Below are 20,258 nucleotides of genomic sequence, written 5' to 3'. Positions count from 1 at the left end.
TGTTTAAATTTCTTTAAAAAGAGCAGTTTTTTCATTTCTGCTGACTGAACAAATATTAATTAAACTAATTGTTTTTCTCTCATAGAAAAACAGATGTATCAAGAATCCCTGAAACAACCCTAGAAGTCCTACAAGTGAAGCAGCAACATTTAGGGAAAGTATACCTTCATGATTGCGGGGAAACGCGACGCGGCGTCAACGCGAAGACTTCTTGTTTTCATTATTCCTTTGCTAACGTTGCAATTACGTATCACCGCAAAACAAAGGTCCGATTTGACAGTCGACAGAGAAGAGCGGAAACTGAACACATTAGAGAGTTGCTTTGAGCGTGGATTGAGAAAAGAGGGGAAACGAAACCTAGGAGAAGGAGCAACGGATGAGGGGAGGGGGTTTTGGAAAGGTAATCGCGAGAAATGCCGCGTGGCCCTTAAAACCGATATTTGTTTTCCTTTTTTTTTTCCCCAATAGAATGATCCTATCACCGATTAGGTGGAGCACGACGCACTCCACTTGTTCTCACTACTTCCGGTTCAGATGTTCGTACAAAGGTCCGCATATCTTTCACTGACCCGCTCTCAAACGAGAGTCTTGGCCTCTATCTCCCTCTCCCTCTCTCTTTCTTTTTCTCTCTCTCTCTCTCTCTCTCTCTCTATTCCTCTCTCTTGCTCTTTGTCTCCTCGCGTCTATCCTCTCTCTCTCTCTTTCTCTCCCCCTCTTTCCTTCTACGAACACCCAGAGTCAATGCTTGTACACGAGAATCTCATCACTGTCGCGTGACTGGCACTCAACCCGCACATTACTATATTCCACTCGCGATTTCTCGTTAAAATCGTCATCATAATTGCTAGTGACGTATACGCCGGCGATGTTGCTACCACTGCTACAGCACACGTTATCACTGCCGGCGTGATGCGAAATTATCGGCGAGCCCGCTTTCATCACGTGCGTTGTCGTCGATACGAACCCGTTATATTTCGCAGTCCGTTCGCTCGCTCGTCGGGCTCACTCGGCCGCGAACTTAACACAGTGCGTGTACCACGATGCAGGCACTGTGCATGTTCCCGCCGCGCACGTGAGCCAGCGCCGCCAACAGAGAGATACAAGATGGCAGGGGGACGAGCGAGACGCACACCATCATAGTTCCTTTTTTTTTTTCTTCTTCTCTTTTCCTTTTACATGATACGAGAGACCGAGAGACGCGCGCGCGCACGCACTCACACGCACATATTTGGGTCAACTGTCGCGATGCGAGATAACGACCGAGCCGATGGTCTTTTTCGAAGTTTATAGTATTCACTTGCTTCTTTCACCGGTTCCCGCTACTCCACTGGTTTCTTCTTGCTTTCTGCCTTCCGTTCCCATCCGTCTCGCGGGTAATAAGCTTCTTGTCGAGGAAATACCAAATACGTTTCTTTCCCTTTACAATACACGCGCGCAGCTTTCACGATGTTCGCCGGTCGAGACGTTCCATCCTCACGGCATCACTTCGCCTTATTGTAAAGTTGGCAGCAACGGCAATGGCCCGGCAGTGTTCCTGTAAACAAAATAGAAATTTTTGTTAGTTTGTTTGTCTCGCAGTTTTGTTAGTATCAAATCGCGATTGTTTAAAAAAGGCAAAACTTCGCACTGATGTGCGAATATTGCAAAATATGTACATGAAATATCCGAAATAAGGTCTGTATATCTTATACCGCTTAAAAATATGATTTTGGATAAACATCTAGAGCCTAGGTTCTAGTATTAAGTATAGAAATTAATTTGGGACCTCCAAACTAATATTATTAATTTATATATAATTTTTTCAGGAGATTTTGCGGTTTTCGAGCGCAGACTTTTAAAATGGTCAATGACTATTTAAATGTTTATCAAAATTGTTCTCGATTCTCTGTAAATAAATACTGCATGTGACGAAGGCATCAAATTAATGTTTACACCTGATATTTATCGTGTTTCTGCATCGACATTAAATGAAGATCAGATATTGGTTATTCGAAAATTATCCATGGTGCTTTCACAAATTGTTCCTACTGTCAACAATAAATAATTTTTGTACGTTTTTGGCATAGTTATTAACTTGTTTCAAATATTTAAACATATGTATAATAGAAAAATAGAAATCTCTGTTACACAAGAAATTGAAAATAATTATCAGCGGAAATTAAAGAAAAAATATATTAAACATAGAAGTTAAATTAACAAAAAGAAGGTAGGAATCATAATATTGTGTTTTGTAGTTCTAGAACGGGTTTTTTGTACGACTTTCCATGTCTTTTATTAATTAAATAGTTTCATATTCTTAACGAGTTCAATGAATAAGTGCATACAGAATAACATAAATTGTTAGAAACGTAAACAAATGTCTACAGGTTTGTTAGCAAAATTCCTAACTCCACAATTTTGTGTATCTAAACGACGCCGACGCTCGCAGCAATGTTATTCGAAAAATTGAAAGTACACACGAAATACGTTACAATCTTTCGTCATCAATACAACTAATTTTTGACGTTTAGCTATACATATATATTCAGTTCTTTGTTATTCTTAATACATTGATAAGAGAGATTAATAACATTAATTGACAGAAAGCTGCAAGGGCTACCAATTGCTACATAGAAACATGCTTGAAGAATGATGCATGAATACCTTTGTAAATCATTATGTATGTACTAGTACCTATGTAGACATTAAATGCATCGAAATCTCCCAAAAAACTATCTTAATGCTCATGTTGGTCCACTGAATATGTCCATATACTTAAATCTGTTTTTTATACGTTATTATTACATACTTTTTTACAGTTAATATTTGAATAATAGTATTTGAAGAGTATTAATATAAAAAAAAAAATGTTTAAAAGGTAAACAGTAAGAGAAATGCCAGTGTTTGAAAATTCATGGAAATAGAACGGTAATATAAGCATAAATAGTAAAGTTTAGTTATACAAATTGTTAAAATACAAACTACTTTTTTTTACCAATGTACACGAAGGAAAATCGAATGTAAAAATTTTGAATATTTGTGTTAGAATATTTTCTCATAATTTCACAATTCTTGCCCGGAATCGGGATACCTTTAGACTAAAACATCACATACTCGCATACGCGTAGGTGGGACATATTACATGACTATGAGTCAGATTTCTCCAGTAGGTACAATATACAAATGACCAAAAAATACCTTGCGCTCTAACACAGATGCATTGTTAATTCGACTAATTGCTGACCTAACAAAACATGTAAGGTTAATCGTAAGATACGCATTTGGGTTAGGCAGCATTTGTTTAAATTAACTCGAACAAGTTAATTTTATTTTCATGCGAAAGCCAGGACAAGATAAAAATGAGCAACTGTTATTCGTTTGAATTTAGAACGTATACGAGAAAATATTACATATACTGTGTAAAATTACTGTTATATTACATATTCTATCCTGCATCAATGAGTTACATTTGTAATATTACAACTAAATGGTCAAAGTTTATAAACAACAAAATTGCAAAATCCATCTATAGTTATCGATTTACTCATTTATTCGTTTATTTTTTCAAGAATATTGGAACATACATAAGTGAACATTTAGCTTCTTTTAGATTTGCAACTATTAATTTAAATATTAAAAAATATACAATAGTTACAATTATAAAGTATAAAGACTATAAATTTTTTCATTTTTTTTATTTCTTCGTGGTTACAGAGTTATCACAGAATTCGTTTTTCAAGAGGTTAAATCCTTTACTTTTAGGTATTTAAGAACAATTAAGGCTTGAAAGTGACCCACCCTGATAGATGCCTTTAAATCAAGGTGTGTAGGATTTCTGAAAAATTATGAGATCCTACTAACGCCTCTTCCTAAGTACTGGCACTCCCCTAGAATCGTCTGCGACTAACATTTCCCTTTAGTGGCTACCCATAGCGCTCTTGTAGCGTCACGTTGTCCACGTACTTTCATTTCCTGAGGTTACCAATGATAACTGAGTACCAGTTTATTTGCTATTAAAGTGAAAATCTAAAACTCAGAACTTTAACACTAACCCCTATTTACTACTCTAACCTCTAACCATTGCTTCTCAGTTTTATTTAGTTCTTCATAAAAAATTTGCAAGAGTTAGTATGAACATTAAATGATTGTATGATAATTAACTTGAGTAATTTTCTACATTCTTTAGAAAACTGATAAAACACATGACCATGTTTCTTTAAAATAAAATTCATTAATATCTGAGGTGATTGCTACGTATGTACAATGTAGTGGTCAATAATACTAAATGAAAAATAATGTCACGATACTTATTAGGTACAACGATTAATAATTAGATATGCAATGTTTTTTTAATAGCAACCGCAGTTATTATCAAAATAGGTACGCATTCTGCACACGCAATGAAGCAGATCGATTTTTTAGCAAATTCATGATGCAGTAGGTTTTCATGGATTCAAATTCCGTTGAATTAAGGGGAAACTGACTCGCGTAGTACGAAAACGTAAGAATTACGATTTTTTAAAGAACGAAAAATTATTCTTTTTAGAGCGCTGATCAAAACAGAGTTCAAAAATTAAATGTTACTCAAAATATTCTCCGCTTTCCGGCACTTGATCTTAAGAAATTCAGGAGAATAGATCAATAATATGTGTAGTTATGTATAAGACAAAACATGTCACATTTTCAAAAAATTCGAGTTAAGGTTTTGATTTAGGATATAGAATTTATATTTGCAAGATGAAGAAAGGGTACTAAAAAAACTTTTTCACTTAAAAATAGGGGTTCAAGAAGACCGAAGAATAAGTCCGTATTAAAATTCAAAACTTCAAACGCCAGTATCTCGAAAACAAGAATATGTGACTCAGGTCTTTTTGCTATTAAATCACAGATATAACAGTGCCAAAATACAGCTCTAGTTTTTCGAGTATTTTACACGAACAAAACAATATTCTTATCAAACCCTTTTTTTGACCATCACTGTACATATTATACTAAATGTTAAAACCTGTTCTAAAACAGCAGTTCTAATTCAAAGTATATAATATAATATTCATGTTTTTTTTGTGATTACGCTTAATCTTTCTACGTTCTGATGTATATACAGGGTGTTCATTTGAAAACTAAATCAAAATATCTCGAAAGCAACACATCTTCGGGAAAAATGTTACAACTATTCTTATTACTTATTTTTGTTGAACACTTTGAAAGTTATTTGAAGGGTAACTTTTTTTATTTTAAACCTATATTTTTATTTACAAATTTTTATTCTATGCAAAAAAAAGAAGAAACCTTTCTATGAAACATTTCTTTTATCAGGTTTTACCTTAAAAAGGTGTTTAATAAAATAACGATTGTTTTTCAATTTTGGTACTTCGAAAGTAAACAATATAAAATTAAACCATAAATACAAACGAAACTTTTGCATAATCTGTTATAACTAAATGATGACAAATCAATAACAATTACACATTTTTGACATCTCACTGTCAAATGAGATTCACACAAGTTTACAATTGAATTTTCAAAGAACAACTACCTATCATTTTACTTTGGAAACAGCGATAGTTTGATATTTTGAATCTTGTTTATGTTTTGGACACATAAAGCCTGCTCTATAAGATGAGCACGATCTCAGAGATTTAAGTGACAGTTGCAATTTTTCCTATGTGATGAAAAAGAAACATAAAAATTATTAAATACCTTTTTAAGATAAAATCTAATTAAAAAATGTTTCATACAAAAGTTTCTTCTTCTTTCGCACAAAATAAAAATACAGCTTTCCATTAAAAAAAAAATTAAATTAAAAAAAAAAAAAAAACAAAATCACCCTTCAAATAACTTTCAAAACGTTCAACAACAAAAAAATAATTAGAATAGTTGTATTTCCCCCTTCAAACCGAGTAACTTTTGTATTTAACATTTTTCTCGAAAATGCGTTGCATTCGAGATATTTTGATTTAAAGTTTTCAAATGAACACCCTGTATGATAGCTGTCTGAGGTCTTTCACCTTGTAACACGAAAATACAGTTATGTTTCGTGAAAAATAGCTATGCGTGACGATTTATAGAAGATGAAACAACAATTTTTAATAAGTGTGGTTAGAAAGACATACATTTGCTATTGTTCACGTTTTTAGAGAAACAAGTCTGTACTACCTATGGAGTTCTTTTACATGATTCCACGCCCTTTTTCAAAACATCTATTTTGCTTGAGTAGGATACACGCATGCATAATATGTACATGACATCAGCTGGTTTTTATGTGCAACATATGACCCATTTATAAGTCAAAGTGATTAACTACACTTTTTGAAATTTTAGTACCAAAATACTAGAACGCTGCTCAACTTTTTATATTTGAAACGAATATAAATACTTTTGTTTTGTGGAGATAATCGATTTGGCAAATGATGGTCTCATATATAGACGAGAGAAAAAAAGGAAATATGAGCACGCCTTCGCTAATCGTGTCCTTGTAACGAAGTTGGTATCGCTTCAAATTCCAAAAATTCATTCATATTAGCTCATACCTAAGTAAATTCTTATTTGAATTACTTGAATAGTCACCGACGAGTAGTCATCGTGATTAGAAGAAAACATCGAAGTACGACGGAGCTGATGCGCAAAAAACATTTGCTGGAGAAGCCTACATTTTTATAGTTCACATATGGTCTTCGTGAAAAAGCTATCAATTAATTAAAAAGATTCTCCAAAGGAAAATAAATCTAGATAGAATCGTACGCATAGTGATTTTATATTTAATTCATGTTTACATCAATCTGTATCTTTTTAGTTATATTAAATTTTAAATACTTTCAGCTCGATCTAAATTATTTCAAGGAAATATTAAAACTGAATATGAAAATTAGTTAATCACTTTAATTAATATTTTTATCTATTATTACAGAAGTGAAATATTGTATGAATTGCAATATTGCAGCAAAATTACTTTCTTGGATTTGAATAATCAGAAAGTACATATTTATGTTCAAGTCATTGTAACAAAAATATTATGATTTTTCACTTTCGTATCATATTAGTCGATTGTGTAAACTTCCATCAAAATCGATAAAATCGATAAAATCGATGATTCATGAACAAGAATTCTTTTTAAAGCTGTCTCAGATATTATATCGATAAGAAAGTTCCAAAATATATGAAATCGAAATTTTGAATTCCAACATCCAACAGTATACTCTATTACGTAATTTTATAGATATATTCCTCTTCATTTATAAAATTAGATTTTCTTTTATAGTAATTTATTAATCTGTGAATGTAATTTTGAAGGAATATAACATGCAAATGACGTCTCAAGAGTAAGAATTTTAAATTGTTGCTTAAATTATTAGTTAGTATAGAATATTATTAGTTAGCTCTCTGATTTAAATTCGTAGTGATCACTTGGAAGCATGAATTCTACACTTTAAAATTGATTGTGCCATAAAATACTTTGCTAAAGGTTTTGTATAAAGACGTACATACTTTGCAAAAGATATCATTTGTACAAATACGTACTTCGCCAATTTTAAAGAGTATACAAATAGTAAGTAATATGGATTTAGTAATATTTAGTAACATTTAGTAATATTCTATCTTCTAATAATTTTAGATACAATTCTCAGAAAATATATGAAACGTGTCTACATTTAGAAATATAACAAAACTGCTTTCTTTAGCGAAAATGAGCCGATGTATCATATTACACGATTTCGATAAAAAGCTCCAACGCACTATAGTTAGAATATGATTCCAACATTTCTTCGCTGTTTCAGAATTGTGAAAATAAGAATTTTCCGATTTAATGAATGCAAACCTGGATGCGTGGATCTTGCATAAAAATCAATTTTTCTACGCTGAACGTAGCTACGCGTCGGAATGGCAAGAACCGCTATCATTAAAAATGACCTCCAGAAAATGGGATCTAACGGGAATGCGTCAGCCTTTTTATAACCAATAATACCTAAAACAACACTCTGCAAAAGCCTACGGGAATTCATTTCATTCCCGCTGAATACATTCCGTCCGAATTATTATTATCTTGCTAAACCTAGAACGGTCGATAGCTCCGCAGTCGTTGTGACTCAAAGTCGAGCCGAGTCGAACCGAGAAGAGTCGAATCAAACCGAACCATGCCGTGTAGTTTTGTAGCGCGTCAACGCGTAAAAAGGGCGAATGTAAGGCGATAGATCATACCCTTTTGTCTGGCTATGCCCTTCACTCGGATTCATTTTCTCAATTTCATTAATGCACTTATCTTATCGAGTTTTACAACGACTACAACTTCCGAAGGTTTTATGAGAATAACGGAACAGCATTACGTTGCAAGTGAAAACCTACATTCTACGATTGATTCTTTTCCAAAATATGCAGCGTGCAGATTCATTCATTCATTATATGTGATCTTCAGTAATATCACTAGAATTCTTAGAAAATGTGTTCTATTTTCAGAGATATACGGAAGAGGCAGCGTATAATTATAATGTTATTTACGGTCGTTTTTATGTACGAAACAATATTCTAATGCTAGAATGGGGTAATGAAGTATATTGTATAAATTAAAATACTTAAAATGAAATATTACTATTCTTGAGTATCTGGTAATTTAGAATAGAGTTTAGAAGTTATGATCTTAGGAACAAGCAATGAACTTCTTGGACAAAATTACGAAATTATAAATACGTGTATACATATATCTTTTAAATTTTCGCCGTAAACCTGAACATTTATTTATTAAAATGAAGAAATAGGTTTAATTAAGTCATGCTAATAAAAAACATTGAAATATACTTGGCGATTGACTAGTACAACTACTTACGTACATACTTGGTATTTTTGAACGAATTGTTTGTCATATTTCTAACATTATCCCATCAGTTTTAATAACTCTAATTCCGAACAAAAAATTGAATCTATGTCATTAATGTTTCTATAAAATTATTAGAAAAGATTAATCGTTGTAAACTTATATTTTAAAAATAAAGATCCATTCTTTTTAAAACAGGTTTCACTGATATCTCTTACTTAAATGAACTTTTGTGCATCTTTCAATTTCTAAACAATCCGTATTAGTTTCGAGTATTATTTGAAACCTCTCTCTAAAAGAGTATTGGTTTGTTATACACAAGAAATAAAGATACAAGGTCTTACAAAACTGAAGTTACTATATTAAACGTAACTGGAACATTAGAAACTTGGAAAATTGATTTAATTAAACAAATTTTAAAATGAATCAACAAATAATTATAACGTGGAGAGAAATTATGGCATCTACTTATTTTTGAAGCATTATATGTATAATATATGTATGTTAATCATCCGGAAAATGCTCAAGGAAATAATGAAAAGAATTTCTCAATAGTTCATACACTGTTAAAAAGGCGAAAGTGAAACATTCTGTTAAGAATATTTGAAGAAAATCTATCTATTACTTTTTTTTTAACTAGCAATATACTTCATATGTGATTCATGGTGTTTTGCAGATTTATTGTCGTAATTTTATCACGTTATATAACCGTTATGTAACAGTACATATTTTATATTAATCTGTATTTGTAATCGCAGTTAACTATCGATGAAAAAAACTACTGCGTGATACGTATTTTCCCCTGAATAACGCAACACTATTATTAAGATAATAATTATAATAATTTAGACAAATATTTGTAAAGAAGGACGTACAAACTGTACACTTGCAGCGTGAACCTACAGAAATTCTAACAATAATTTTATTCCAAATATCGCCTGCAGGAAACTTTCTCAATCTTCAATTTTAATTTTTCGAATCTACGCTACATCAGCAGTACTTTACGTCTAACTAAAATATGTTTTCACTTTTTCCGTATTATATAATTAATACCACGTGTGAAATAATGCAGAAAGATTAAGAAATTCGAACAAAACATACCTAAACCGAAAGTAAAATTTAAAACACAGAATGTAAGACAGATAAGGATAAAACTTTATATGCGATTTATTTCCTAACATAAGAGAATTCTATACGAGATACTCTACATCAAAATTTATAAGATTCAACTTCTTTTTACCTATTTTTCTTCTTTTTTACGTAGGTACACGAGGAAAATCGCGAATTAAGACGGTAGTGTGAAAGCGTAAAAAGATTAACAGAGTGCGTAGAAACAACAAAGGTAAAGACTCAACAGTACCAGTTTACGTATTCAAACAAAAGAAACTGAACTTTGCATAAACAAATCACCGTATTCATAGATTTACACAACTTTTCCCAGGATAGGACGGAGCATTCGTGTGATCAAATACACAGAGAAATGATACAATTTGGTTGCTTCTTCAATTTATTTAGGAATATCCAATTTCAAAAACAGGTTTTTATAAACAACCTACACCAAGAAAGTAAGAGAGTTCAAACTCTAGATTTTGTGTAATATTTCACTAATCACTCTATTAAAACATTCCTTGACAAGTTTCAACTGTACCGAATAAACGCAAACATAAATGTCGGAAAAATAAGGAGTGTACGAAAGGAAAGGAGCGTACTGCAACAGTGCGAAAACGCCGAGTTTGAGTACTGCGCTTGAAGCATAAACGTTAACGCTAGAATTCAAGGTGAATGTTTATAAAAAATACCATCCCATAGCATCGAAACTGTTCCTCTGTCCGTGCAAAGTACTTTACACATAACTGATAAGGTACAACTTAATCCTCGCGTACGATTTACTTATATAACGGTGGGCGTGTACTTGAAATTAAATAGTCGGTGTTCTCGGATAAAGCGATTTTGAAAAATGAGCCCGGGGCTTTCCCGGTTCACACGCAACGGAACCGTGCGTCTGCTTATATTTCAGAAACCAACGAGAAGCATCATTCCCTAAACTTCAACCTACATCGATAATATTCGACCGAAGCAATTCGACAGATTTTCTGAAAAACCATTCTCATATCATAATCCTCAGCAAATACGTCGATCACAATCGTATGAACGAGTCCACCAATGGGAAAGCATGGTCACTAGCTTAACGAAAGATTGCACGACTACGAAACGGCTTTTCATCACTGGCTGCAATTTGGATCATCGATTCCGCGGCGTCAAACGGAAACATAACAGAATAACAGAACCATTCCTCTGCGAATATCGGCAGATACGAAAGTACGACACGTCACCAATGGTTTAACAGTTGCTGATCGACTCGCGTATTCCCCTCGGCGTAAAGAATCGAAAGAGAGGCGATCGTACGTCAAATTCGTCACCCGTCTATCCGCGACACGGATCAAACACATTTTTCGGACATGTAACAATTATATAACATACGTACGATTTCTTTTCGCAAATTAATCACACGGCTGCGTCGTTATCTTCAAGTTCACACGAAAAGTGGTCGGAATGAGATATCGCCTATTATTAGGGTCGCTATTTCAGGATCTTGAATACTCTTCAGGCACACTCCCGCACACTTCTTCGGTACACCCATTAAGAAAACCGCGAACCATGGGAATCGGTGGAATCTGTCGCGATCACTGTGCACGGGGGCAGAGTCACGGGGCCAGCACCATTGGAAATCGTCGGGGGCCACAAAGAAGCTACGGCGTACCGCCGGAGTTTCTGAAATACGCAGACAGCCAGGGAACACGGGAAAACTCGCAGAAGCAACACTCCTCGGTCGGTAACTCGTGAACACTTACACAGACCCGTGGCACTTAGTAAACACAAATACTCCTTGATAACCTTTTGCAGCACAAACGCGAAATACGTGGCAGCGGAGTCGCGAGGGCTATGGGCGAGGAAAGGAGATTGCGGCGTGGGCTTGGCGAAAAACATATCACGAAAACGGGCGAACACTCCACAGCTGCATGGAATCGATGAGCGACCGATGACCGATTAGAACGCACTTCAAATGTCGCGAAGACGACACGGAACGCGTATCCAGCACAACCGCACACGGCTCGCGCGTTACGGTACTCGTCCGAGGCTACGAGATCCTATCGAAATACATATTTCACAGCAATACACACACCGCGATAGCGGGCACATCACCGTTGAGGATTAAACCGTGTTTAGTCCTAGACACAGGTGCAGAAATAGTTTCGTCTCTCTCTTTGTCTCTCCCCTCCCGCTCTCTCTCTCTCTCTTTCTTTCGTTATCCTTCTTGTTTGTCCTAGCCGAAAAATAAACAGAGAATAAAGGGGAAAAAGCAAAAGGAGGGGGGCAGCTGAGGGAAGGGAGGAGGATAGAGAATAGGAGAAGGCAACAGTATGCACTTTGTAATGTAATTTAATGCTGTATATGTATATAAATGCGAAGAGAATGAAAATGAGAAATTACGTACGCTCACGCATATTGTACCATGAAAAAAAGAGGATGGAAGGGATCGTGTGTGTGCACGCGTTGCGTACGTATCGTGTATGTGTGCGCGCGCGTGTGTGTGTTGGTATGCAGTGGCGCGCGCGCGAGCACGCGTGAGAAGAAAGAAAAGAATACGTTTTTCCAACGAATTTCCCCGCCGTGCACCAACGTTTCTCCGTCGCGGACACTTATTTCGACGTTCGAGGCCCCGATGAGGCGTTCGACGCGAACGAAAGCAGCGTGTGTCGGCTCTCGCTTAAGTTTCACCACACATTTTCTCTGGTCTCGCCTTACCCGAATTATACGGTGCAGTCCGTGGCTCGTAATTTCCCTTTATCGATGCTTTCGGCCACGAACGATTAAAAAACACACTTGCGCCTTCTCACACGTTCCCTCTCGCGACCCGAAACGCGACGGGTTAGTCGAATTCGTACGGTCAGTCCAACCGTTTTCAGGGCCGCCAGGTTAACGTCACGAAATCCACCGACACAACCATAGATCCCAAACGGTGGACGGACGGACGTAAGGACGGACGGCTGGCTGGCAGCAGGCAAGGCGGAATCACGAAGAGGCTCGGGGAGGGGGCGCTCATTGCGTGGCGGGGCGAGGGTACGGTTTCTGGATAGGGGGCAGGTGGGGCAGCGAGGGGAGGGACGCGAGGAGGAGCGGGAACACGCGATATCGGAGTGGGGCGGAAACGAACGAGAACGAGCGAGCAACCGAACCGACGACGTAGCGTCGCGGGGGACGGAGGTCTACGCTTGCCCAGGACCGTTTTATGTTGGCATCCCTGGTGCCACCGTTCACTGCCCTTCACACATTTTTCGCTATCATTTCGATCGTATTATTTCACCGATCATCCAGTCATAAATACCCATGCGAACGCATGCGAATTTCTTTCCTAATTTATTGCAATTACGCTGAAAAATGTAGAATGGCCGATTCTGTGTAACGGCACGGCGAAAACAGAAGTACGTGTATGGATGTAGATGTATATGTATCTTGAAATATCCCCGCGACTTAAAGGCGATAGTTCCGAAGCCAAATCCGATATAGATAGCGAGAAAAATCGTGTGCGAAATTTTCAAGGGATATCGGAGTATGGAATAGATACAGTAGAAATTAGACCTGAGTTAGACATCAGTCATCTAAATTCAATATCTTGTTTTTGCTACTCCTAATCTTTTAGTGCAGTATTTCATTTCTACTCTCACTTAGAGTTTAATTTGCACGGTACTACTGAAAATATAACGTAAAATTATAGAAAGCGCATAACAATAATGTCTTTGTTTCAATAGGGTTATATGCACGGGTGATTACCAGAACAAGATGCAAGAAATAATTTTAGTACTTTAGTTAATTTAGTAGATATAGGTAATTACAGCGACTGTGTATATAAAACAAGATACAATATTTCACAGCAAATTGTATCTCATCTAATACCTCCTTCTGAATTGTATCCAAAAATTACGTTCATAAAATCCTGCTCAATTTCTCATTTTACTCCATATGTTTTGCTCCATAACCTACAAAATTCTTAATCACGTCTCATTTGACTGCATCCTGTGCAAAAGAAAAATAAAGACATGAAAATCGTTCCCTAAACTAGTCCTATATTTTTTCAACTACTTATGTGCTTCTGCAGAATTCTAACAGAATCGTTTCTTCAGGGAAACGTCCTGAACGAGTAGTGCGAGATCTATACGGCACTGCATCGAGCACAAGCAAACTCACTGCCTTACGGCCGGGCAAGAGGGAAGAGAGAAGGGTAGGGAAGAGAAGAGAACAGAAATGAAGAAAGAGAGAGAGGGGGGAAGGAGGGGTTGTGAAGAGAACGGGTAGGGATGTCGGCCGTTGGCGGAGGAGGGTACATGGTTGATCCTGGCCGCGCACAACTTGAGGTTAAAACGAGAGCGAGCAGGCGCACGTGAACGACAAAGAAGGAAGGAAACAGTGCAAGAGGCCCCAGCAACGATGCATTACGCGTGGCAACGTCGCAAAAGGCTTCACGGACGCCAGGCAATCCACTAACACACCGAGTGTGCGGAGAACGGCAGACCAGAGAGGGAAAGAATCTCGTTTTACCGAGTCGAAGGAGATAGAGTGAAGGGGTGGGGGCCAACATACACCGAAGAGAACGAGAGAGCTACCGAGTCTTAAACAGACTACGAAGTTTTCCACCGATCTCTTGAGATTTAAGAAAAACGTTTAGCGTATTTCCAAATGTATACACTTAGAGGTGTGTTCGGCCTATGCGTTGCGCGCGTTATTCCTACACGCTCGAACACCTCGCCAGCGCGCATTTTGTAATTGCTATATCGCTCTTACGAGAAAAGCGATTTTTGTAACCTTTAGATATCGATCTAAAGTAATCGATGAATTTAAAGTTGTAGTTACGTATCTTTCTCGTCACAGTAGAACAACCTACGAATCTTGCGAAATGAAATAATTTAAGAGTCTCTCAATTTCATGTTACCTACAAAATGTAGCATACAGTAACAGTTTAGAGAAAAATTGTACACATGCAACGTATGGCTCTGATGTTTACGAACGAAGCTTGTATTTTGGAAATTTACCTAGCGAAGACAACCAACTATTTCTTTATTCTTCGCAATCGGGTGATCGTATCGCGTTCTGCAAATTTTACATTTGCTCGGGGACAAGAAGAATATAGTGTCTGTGAAACCAGGCCCAGGCACTGGGAACTCAGGGGCGTAGATAGCGGACAAATCGGCTCTCGAATTTAATTTAATAATTTCTCGAGTATCGATATACACATCTGACTTGCTTTTTCACAGAAATCGTATTTCCTGCTTATTGTTTTCGCTCGTGTATTCGTGTATTCAATAATCAAGAATTTCTAAAAATCATCAATTGATATGCATATTACGCTGGTTTTGTTGAGAAACCATAACAAAAGTGGAACCATAAAACAATAACACTGATTACTCTCGATGGGCGAAAGGGTGTGGCAGCGCCATTGAGTCGTTACACGCAGGAATAGAGCAAGTAGTGGGATAATACATGTGATTGCGTGTATTTGTATATTATATGTATGTACGTGCGTGCGTGAGCACACGTATGTATATCTGAATAAACGAGAAAGAAAGAAGGAACGGAAGGCAGAGAAAGAACGAGAGTGTGAAAGAAACGAAGAGGGACAAGAAGCGAGACGGACATATGAAAAGAGAAACAAAAATGTTGGAGGGAAACAGAAAGAGGGAGAAGGCGGTAGAAGTGGCGGAAACTCGGTGCGGTGGAGTGCGGATGGGAACAAGGATGAACCACCTTAAAGGGGATAGCATGAATCATAAGTAATCAATATTATACCTGCAACTGATACAGAAAAATTTTTCGATGATTTATGCAAGTGTCATTAACAAGTGTCCCAAAATAATTTCTTTCAGTACTTTAATTACTTTGACGTATAAACTACCCACGTTTTTGTCATTCACGAAATTTTGATCTTAAACGCGAATCTTTTTCATCCTTTTTCCCTTATATGATATGAAATATATTGCATTTTTCCAGTATGGAATTATACAATTACAGAATAACGCAACAAATTAACCGTATTTTCAATGTACGAAAAATGTTTAAATATAGATGTTTTCTAAATGGAATAATACATCTTCTGATCGATGTTAAATATTATACACTTCTTCATGCAATATATAATTCTGTACATATCTTAAATTTCAAACAAAGCTGTAAATATTACAGACTTTTTACATTGTTTAATAGTATCGAAAAATATTTTACCAATATTAAATACAAATTTTCGGCATGTTAAATATAACAACTTGATGATCTTTTACATAACAAGAATAAGATTCCCAAAATAATACGAATTAAAAAAGATGTTAAACATAGAATATAACAGAATTTTATAAAATGTTATTTTTTATTTTTGTTGCAAATGTTTGATATAAATAATTTATGAATTCTATAAATCTATACCTATACATGCATGTCTAAATTATAAATTACTTTGAAAAATGATAATTTAAAATTTTTAATATTTTTATAAAAAAGTAATAAACAAATATCTCAAGCTATTTGTTTTGTAAAATATTCTTTTCTCCCTAATAAATTCTAGCAATCACATTATTCCCATCTATAATATAATATTCAGTTGGATGTGATATAAACATTTATTACAAAAAAACTACCTATACAATATATGTTTTGTAGTTATTCTGGATTTCATTCAGTATTTGCATATTGAAGAAATCTATGAAAATGGAAATCAAATGAACAATATGGACAACAACTTATAAATAAATTTTATTTTAAATTGCCGTAACTTAAGGCTTGGGCTTGAGTACCTTACAAAATTCTTGACTCCATATTGATGTGTGTAGGAAGCGTTGTGTTTTGTGTGTTTTGTTGAATACAATTTCGTACAAATTTTATGGCAAATATAAATTTCAGTTAATTCATTTTAATAAACATTTAATGTTATTTGTTACGATTGTTAGTAAAATCGTAATAAAATGTTGCATTGATTTATTTATATGATTAATTGTGTTCGTATTACCAGATAGAATAATATAACCTATAATGCTTAGAAACATTGCAATCGTGATTTCACATTCTTCTTTAAGTGATACCTGTTCCTATTCATCTTCAATGAATTTATACACTTATAATGAATAAATAACGACATTTATTTTTTGCTAGTTATATTTATTTTAAATTACTAAAAATCCCTTTGTGTTTAATGTGAATACAATGTTTTTTACTTGGACTATGTGAATTCAATAGTGTATATCTAACATATATTACACTTATCAATACCACATCAATACTACATTAAATCTACCATTGTGATAGATACTTGCTTATTATACATAAGTGCATATAGAATTTATTAAATATAAACTAAAAATACATAAAACAAAATATTTATAATCTACGTAAAATTACATTGTTTGTAATACTACTACTGACAATGAATAAATCAGTGTTAGATTCGTGAACATGTATTAGGACTTTATTTTGTTATTTGCTTTAATAAACATTATAGTTATTGTTTTATTATTATATTTTTATTATAATCATAATCTATTTATTTTGTTTTCTAAACTTCACTTATATATGTGATTGATTGTCATTTACTGCAATTGTTTTTATATTATGTTTTTAACAGAAATAGATTATAAGAATTTATTTCTTTCTTTTTATACATTGTTAAGGAATTTTTTTAAGTTTAATAATTCAACTTGTTACACTAAACTGGTGATTAGTTTCCTTCATTGACAGCATATGTTAATAATGCATGGTATTTTCTAAAAAAAAAAGTACAAAAACATGGCTGTGATACTACCAACCTAACCGAAACAGCAGTCCATCAAAATACACGTCAAACTATTCTATCAGAAATAACTGAGAAACTATTTGATGAAGTTAGAAATAAAGTAGCTAAATTCATTTATAATGTAGTATACAAAGTATTAAAAACATCACAGTACTGGAAAGAACAGATTACCTAACTTGATATATATCTATATCTATCAAAAGAATCATAGTATAAACAAGATTAGTAGATAGTTAGTTAGGATGGAATATATTTACAGGAATAGAAATATACCATAAAATGTGCAATATGCAAACAGTAGAAAGTAGGAAGTATGTTCTAAGTATTTGTCCTATATACAAAGAAGTCAAGCTAAAGCCTTTACAAAATACGGAATCAGCAGAAATTCTAATAAATAAACAAAAGTAAATATGGGAACTATTAAACTTGATGAGAGTAAGTTTAGCTTCCTTAGAGCATTCTCTCTGAAAGAATAAACTAAATATCTTAACTAATAACAAAATACAAATATAAATACTACATACCAAAACAGGAAAGTACATTAAGTACTATATAGTTTATACGTTAAAAAATATATATATATATATATATATGTATAACCCACATATTATTATATCATAATATAGAATTAGTATAAGTTGTGGTATTATAATACTAATCAAACATTAGACTATTAAGTTAGTATGTAAGAACTATCAGATTGTAATAATAATAATGTAAGTAAAAATAGAGTAATTAATAAGAAGATTGTAATAGGCACAAAAGCCTTTATACAATAAATAAAAAAATACAAATTGCGAAAATAATAGTACATGGTATTTGCTGATTAATCCCATAATTCAAAAATATCTTAAATATTATCACTTTAAGCATATACTGTACACAATATAATTATAATATAGTACAAATTTAATACACTATGAATTTAATACATAAATAGTTCTTAAAACAATAGTTTTAGAAGTTAGACATATTTATTTTTGTGTCAAATCGTAATGGATTATTTGAATCTATTATACCAAATAATTTACATAATGCATTCATAGCGGCTACGTTCTTGGCTTCTTCGATTGACTGTCCAAAACCTACAAAAATAATATTACTTTTACAGTGTTCTTTATCAGTTAGATGTCAGTAACTTTTAATTTGAATTTAGAACTGTTACCTGAACTTAAGAACTGTTTATCTGCATAAATTCCAATGTGGTAGGCAGACAAAATTGTATTTTTCCCAGTATGTCCAATGATTCTTGCCTCAATTAATGACCCATTCTCTTTACCCATAATACTATCTAATATTCCAAATGGATTAGGTGGATTCCATATCTCACTTAAATCTTTTTCTGCCAATCCTACTATCAGAAAATCTCGAACAAAAGTACTAGCTCTGTCAATGTCAGAACTTTCGGCAAGAGCTCCTACAAGTGCTAGAAACGTTGCAGCTAATGTCTCCTGTGCTACAGGATGCTCCTAAATAAAACAAGCAAGTTAACACATCTATTAAAAAAATGGGACTTATTATTACACTTACAGCAGTCAAAATGATATCCTTTGTTCCAATATGTGAAGATGCTTTTGCCAAAATTTCTTCAGATAAAAGGTAATCATGAAATGTCCTAAAAAAGAATTTTATTCTTGTCATAAGAATTTTATAGACTATATCAAAATAATAAATACTTGGATTATTTTTATACGTACAAAATAACTGACTCTGGAGCATGTGGTAAGGATGACCTTAAATAATTATATACAGCCTTAGATGTTATTTCTGACCCTTTGTCTATTAAATTTTGATTATGTTCTATATCAAGCTTAGGGTCTTCTATGCCTATTTCTTTTTGTTTTTTTTCTTCTTCAAAAATATACGATTTATGTATGAATGCTTGATTGAGTTTTTCAGTCAAAAAATTTTCTGATAGTCTGTAATTAAATGCATACAGTTCTGCCTCCCTACTCCAATCAATAAAACTGTTACGCTTAGGTTCTGGTTGAGGACCTAGCTTCTTTTTTCTGCTGGTTATTGCCCTATAGGTTGGAGCTACCCATCGTTTATAGTATCTGTGACCTAAACAAATGATTAGAATATATAAACTATAATTAAGGTATTAATTTAACTATTTTAAAAGACATTTAACATATTAAAATGTTAAACCTATATACCTTCGTAATTCACATTTTTTATGCTTGTAAAATTACTTAAACACAAACGTAACCTATTCATCATTCTATTTTATGCAAGGAAAGCAATACTTTGTCTAGAGTCTAGAATATTGTTCTTTTGTTTAATAAATCGCTTAATACGTTTAATACAGTGAAATAAATCGCTGATTTTTAGTTATTCATTTGTTTCTTCATATATTGTAATATTATTAACGTACATTGATTAAACAATTTATGTAATGGAACAGTTTATTAGTACTTTTATTCGTTTATACGAAGATCACATATAACATGGTATAGGTTAGTTTCTTTTTAATTTCTATGTGAGATCACATGAGAATAGCCTGAAAGAAGCAGATGTTCAATTACAGCGTCTATAGGCTCAACCAATCATTTTACAGGAATGAATGAGTGAATATGACCAATAGTTTCTAAATTTTCTTGATGAAAATGAAGCCAAATTCGATGTTATATATGTAAG

At 34.0% G+C, this 20,258-nt stretch overlaps 2 protein-coding genes and 1 long non-coding RNA gene across 10 annotated transcripts in view; 1 reads left to right on the top strand and 2 right to left on the bottom strand.

Moving 5' to 3' along the window:
* Smr (nuclear receptor corepressor smrter) overlaps nt 1–12,852 on the bottom strand; it is a 98,838-nt gene extending 85,986 nt beyond the window's left edge. For 6 of the 8 annotated variants that reach the window (XM_076389489.1, XM_076389495.1, XM_076389496.1 and 3 more), the window contains exons 1-2: nt 12,593–12,845; nt 165–1,534 (exon numbers count right to left, since the gene is read on the bottom strand). The gene's annotated coding sequence lies outside the window, so the exon portion shown is untranslated. Of the gene's footprint in view, nt 1–164; nt 1,535–11,270; nt 11,433–12,592 lie in introns of those variants that run through there. The other 2 variants (XM_076389490.1, XM_076389491.1) reach the window with 2 other exon arrangements.
* Nucleotides 11,444–11,818, top strand: LOC143186091 (uncharacterized). Its single transcript, XR_013003006.1, has 2 exons — nt 11,444–11,614; nt 11,690–11,818. It is a non-coding gene; the product is annotated as an uncharacterized LOC143186091 (long non-coding RNA).
* A 5,519-nt stretch (nt 12,853–18,371) lies between the features above and the next one.
* On the bottom strand, nt 18,372–20,025 carry Mrpl44 (mitochondrial ribosomal protein L44). The gene is made up of 5 exons (XM_076388895.1): nt 19,778–20,025; nt 19,316–19,682; nt 19,149–19,233; nt 18,784–19,087; nt 18,372–18,703 (listed from the first exon to the last, which is right to left on the bottom strand). The coding sequence occupies exons 1-5, from the start codon at nt 19,839–19,841 to the stop codon at nt 18,576–18,578; spliced, it is 948 nt and encodes a 315-aa protein (XP_076245010.1). The 5' UTR covers nt 19,842–20,025; the 3' UTR covers nt 18,372–18,575.
* Between the last annotated feature and the right edge of the window lie 233 nt (nt 20,026–20,258).

The sequence above is a fragment of the Calliopsis andreniformis genome, chromosome 12 (assembly GCF_051401765.1).
Source record: "Calliopsis andreniformis isolate RMS-2024a chromosome 12, iyCalAndr_principal, whole genome shotgun sequence".
Lineage (NCBI taxonomy): Eukaryota > Metazoa > Arthropoda > Insecta > Hymenoptera > Andrenidae > Calliopsis > Calliopsis andreniformis.
Note: the sequence above shows the minus strand (reverse complement) of the source record. Positions and strands in the feature narration are given on the sequence as shown.

Bases quoted from the DNA above. Each gene is read 5' to 3' on its own strand.
- Mrpl44 (XM_076388895.1), bottom strand. From the start codon at position 19,841: ATGATGAATAGGTTACGTTTGTGTTTAAGTAATTTTACAAGCATAAAA. The intron at 19,683-19,777 runs GTATATAGGTTT...TCATTTGTTTAG, and splicing joins AAAAAATGTGAATTACGAAG to GTCACAGATACTATAAACGA. The intron at 19,234-19,315 runs GTACGTATAAAA...ATTCTTTTTTAG, and splicing joins GCTCCAGAGTCAGTTATTTT to GACATTTCATGATTACCTTT.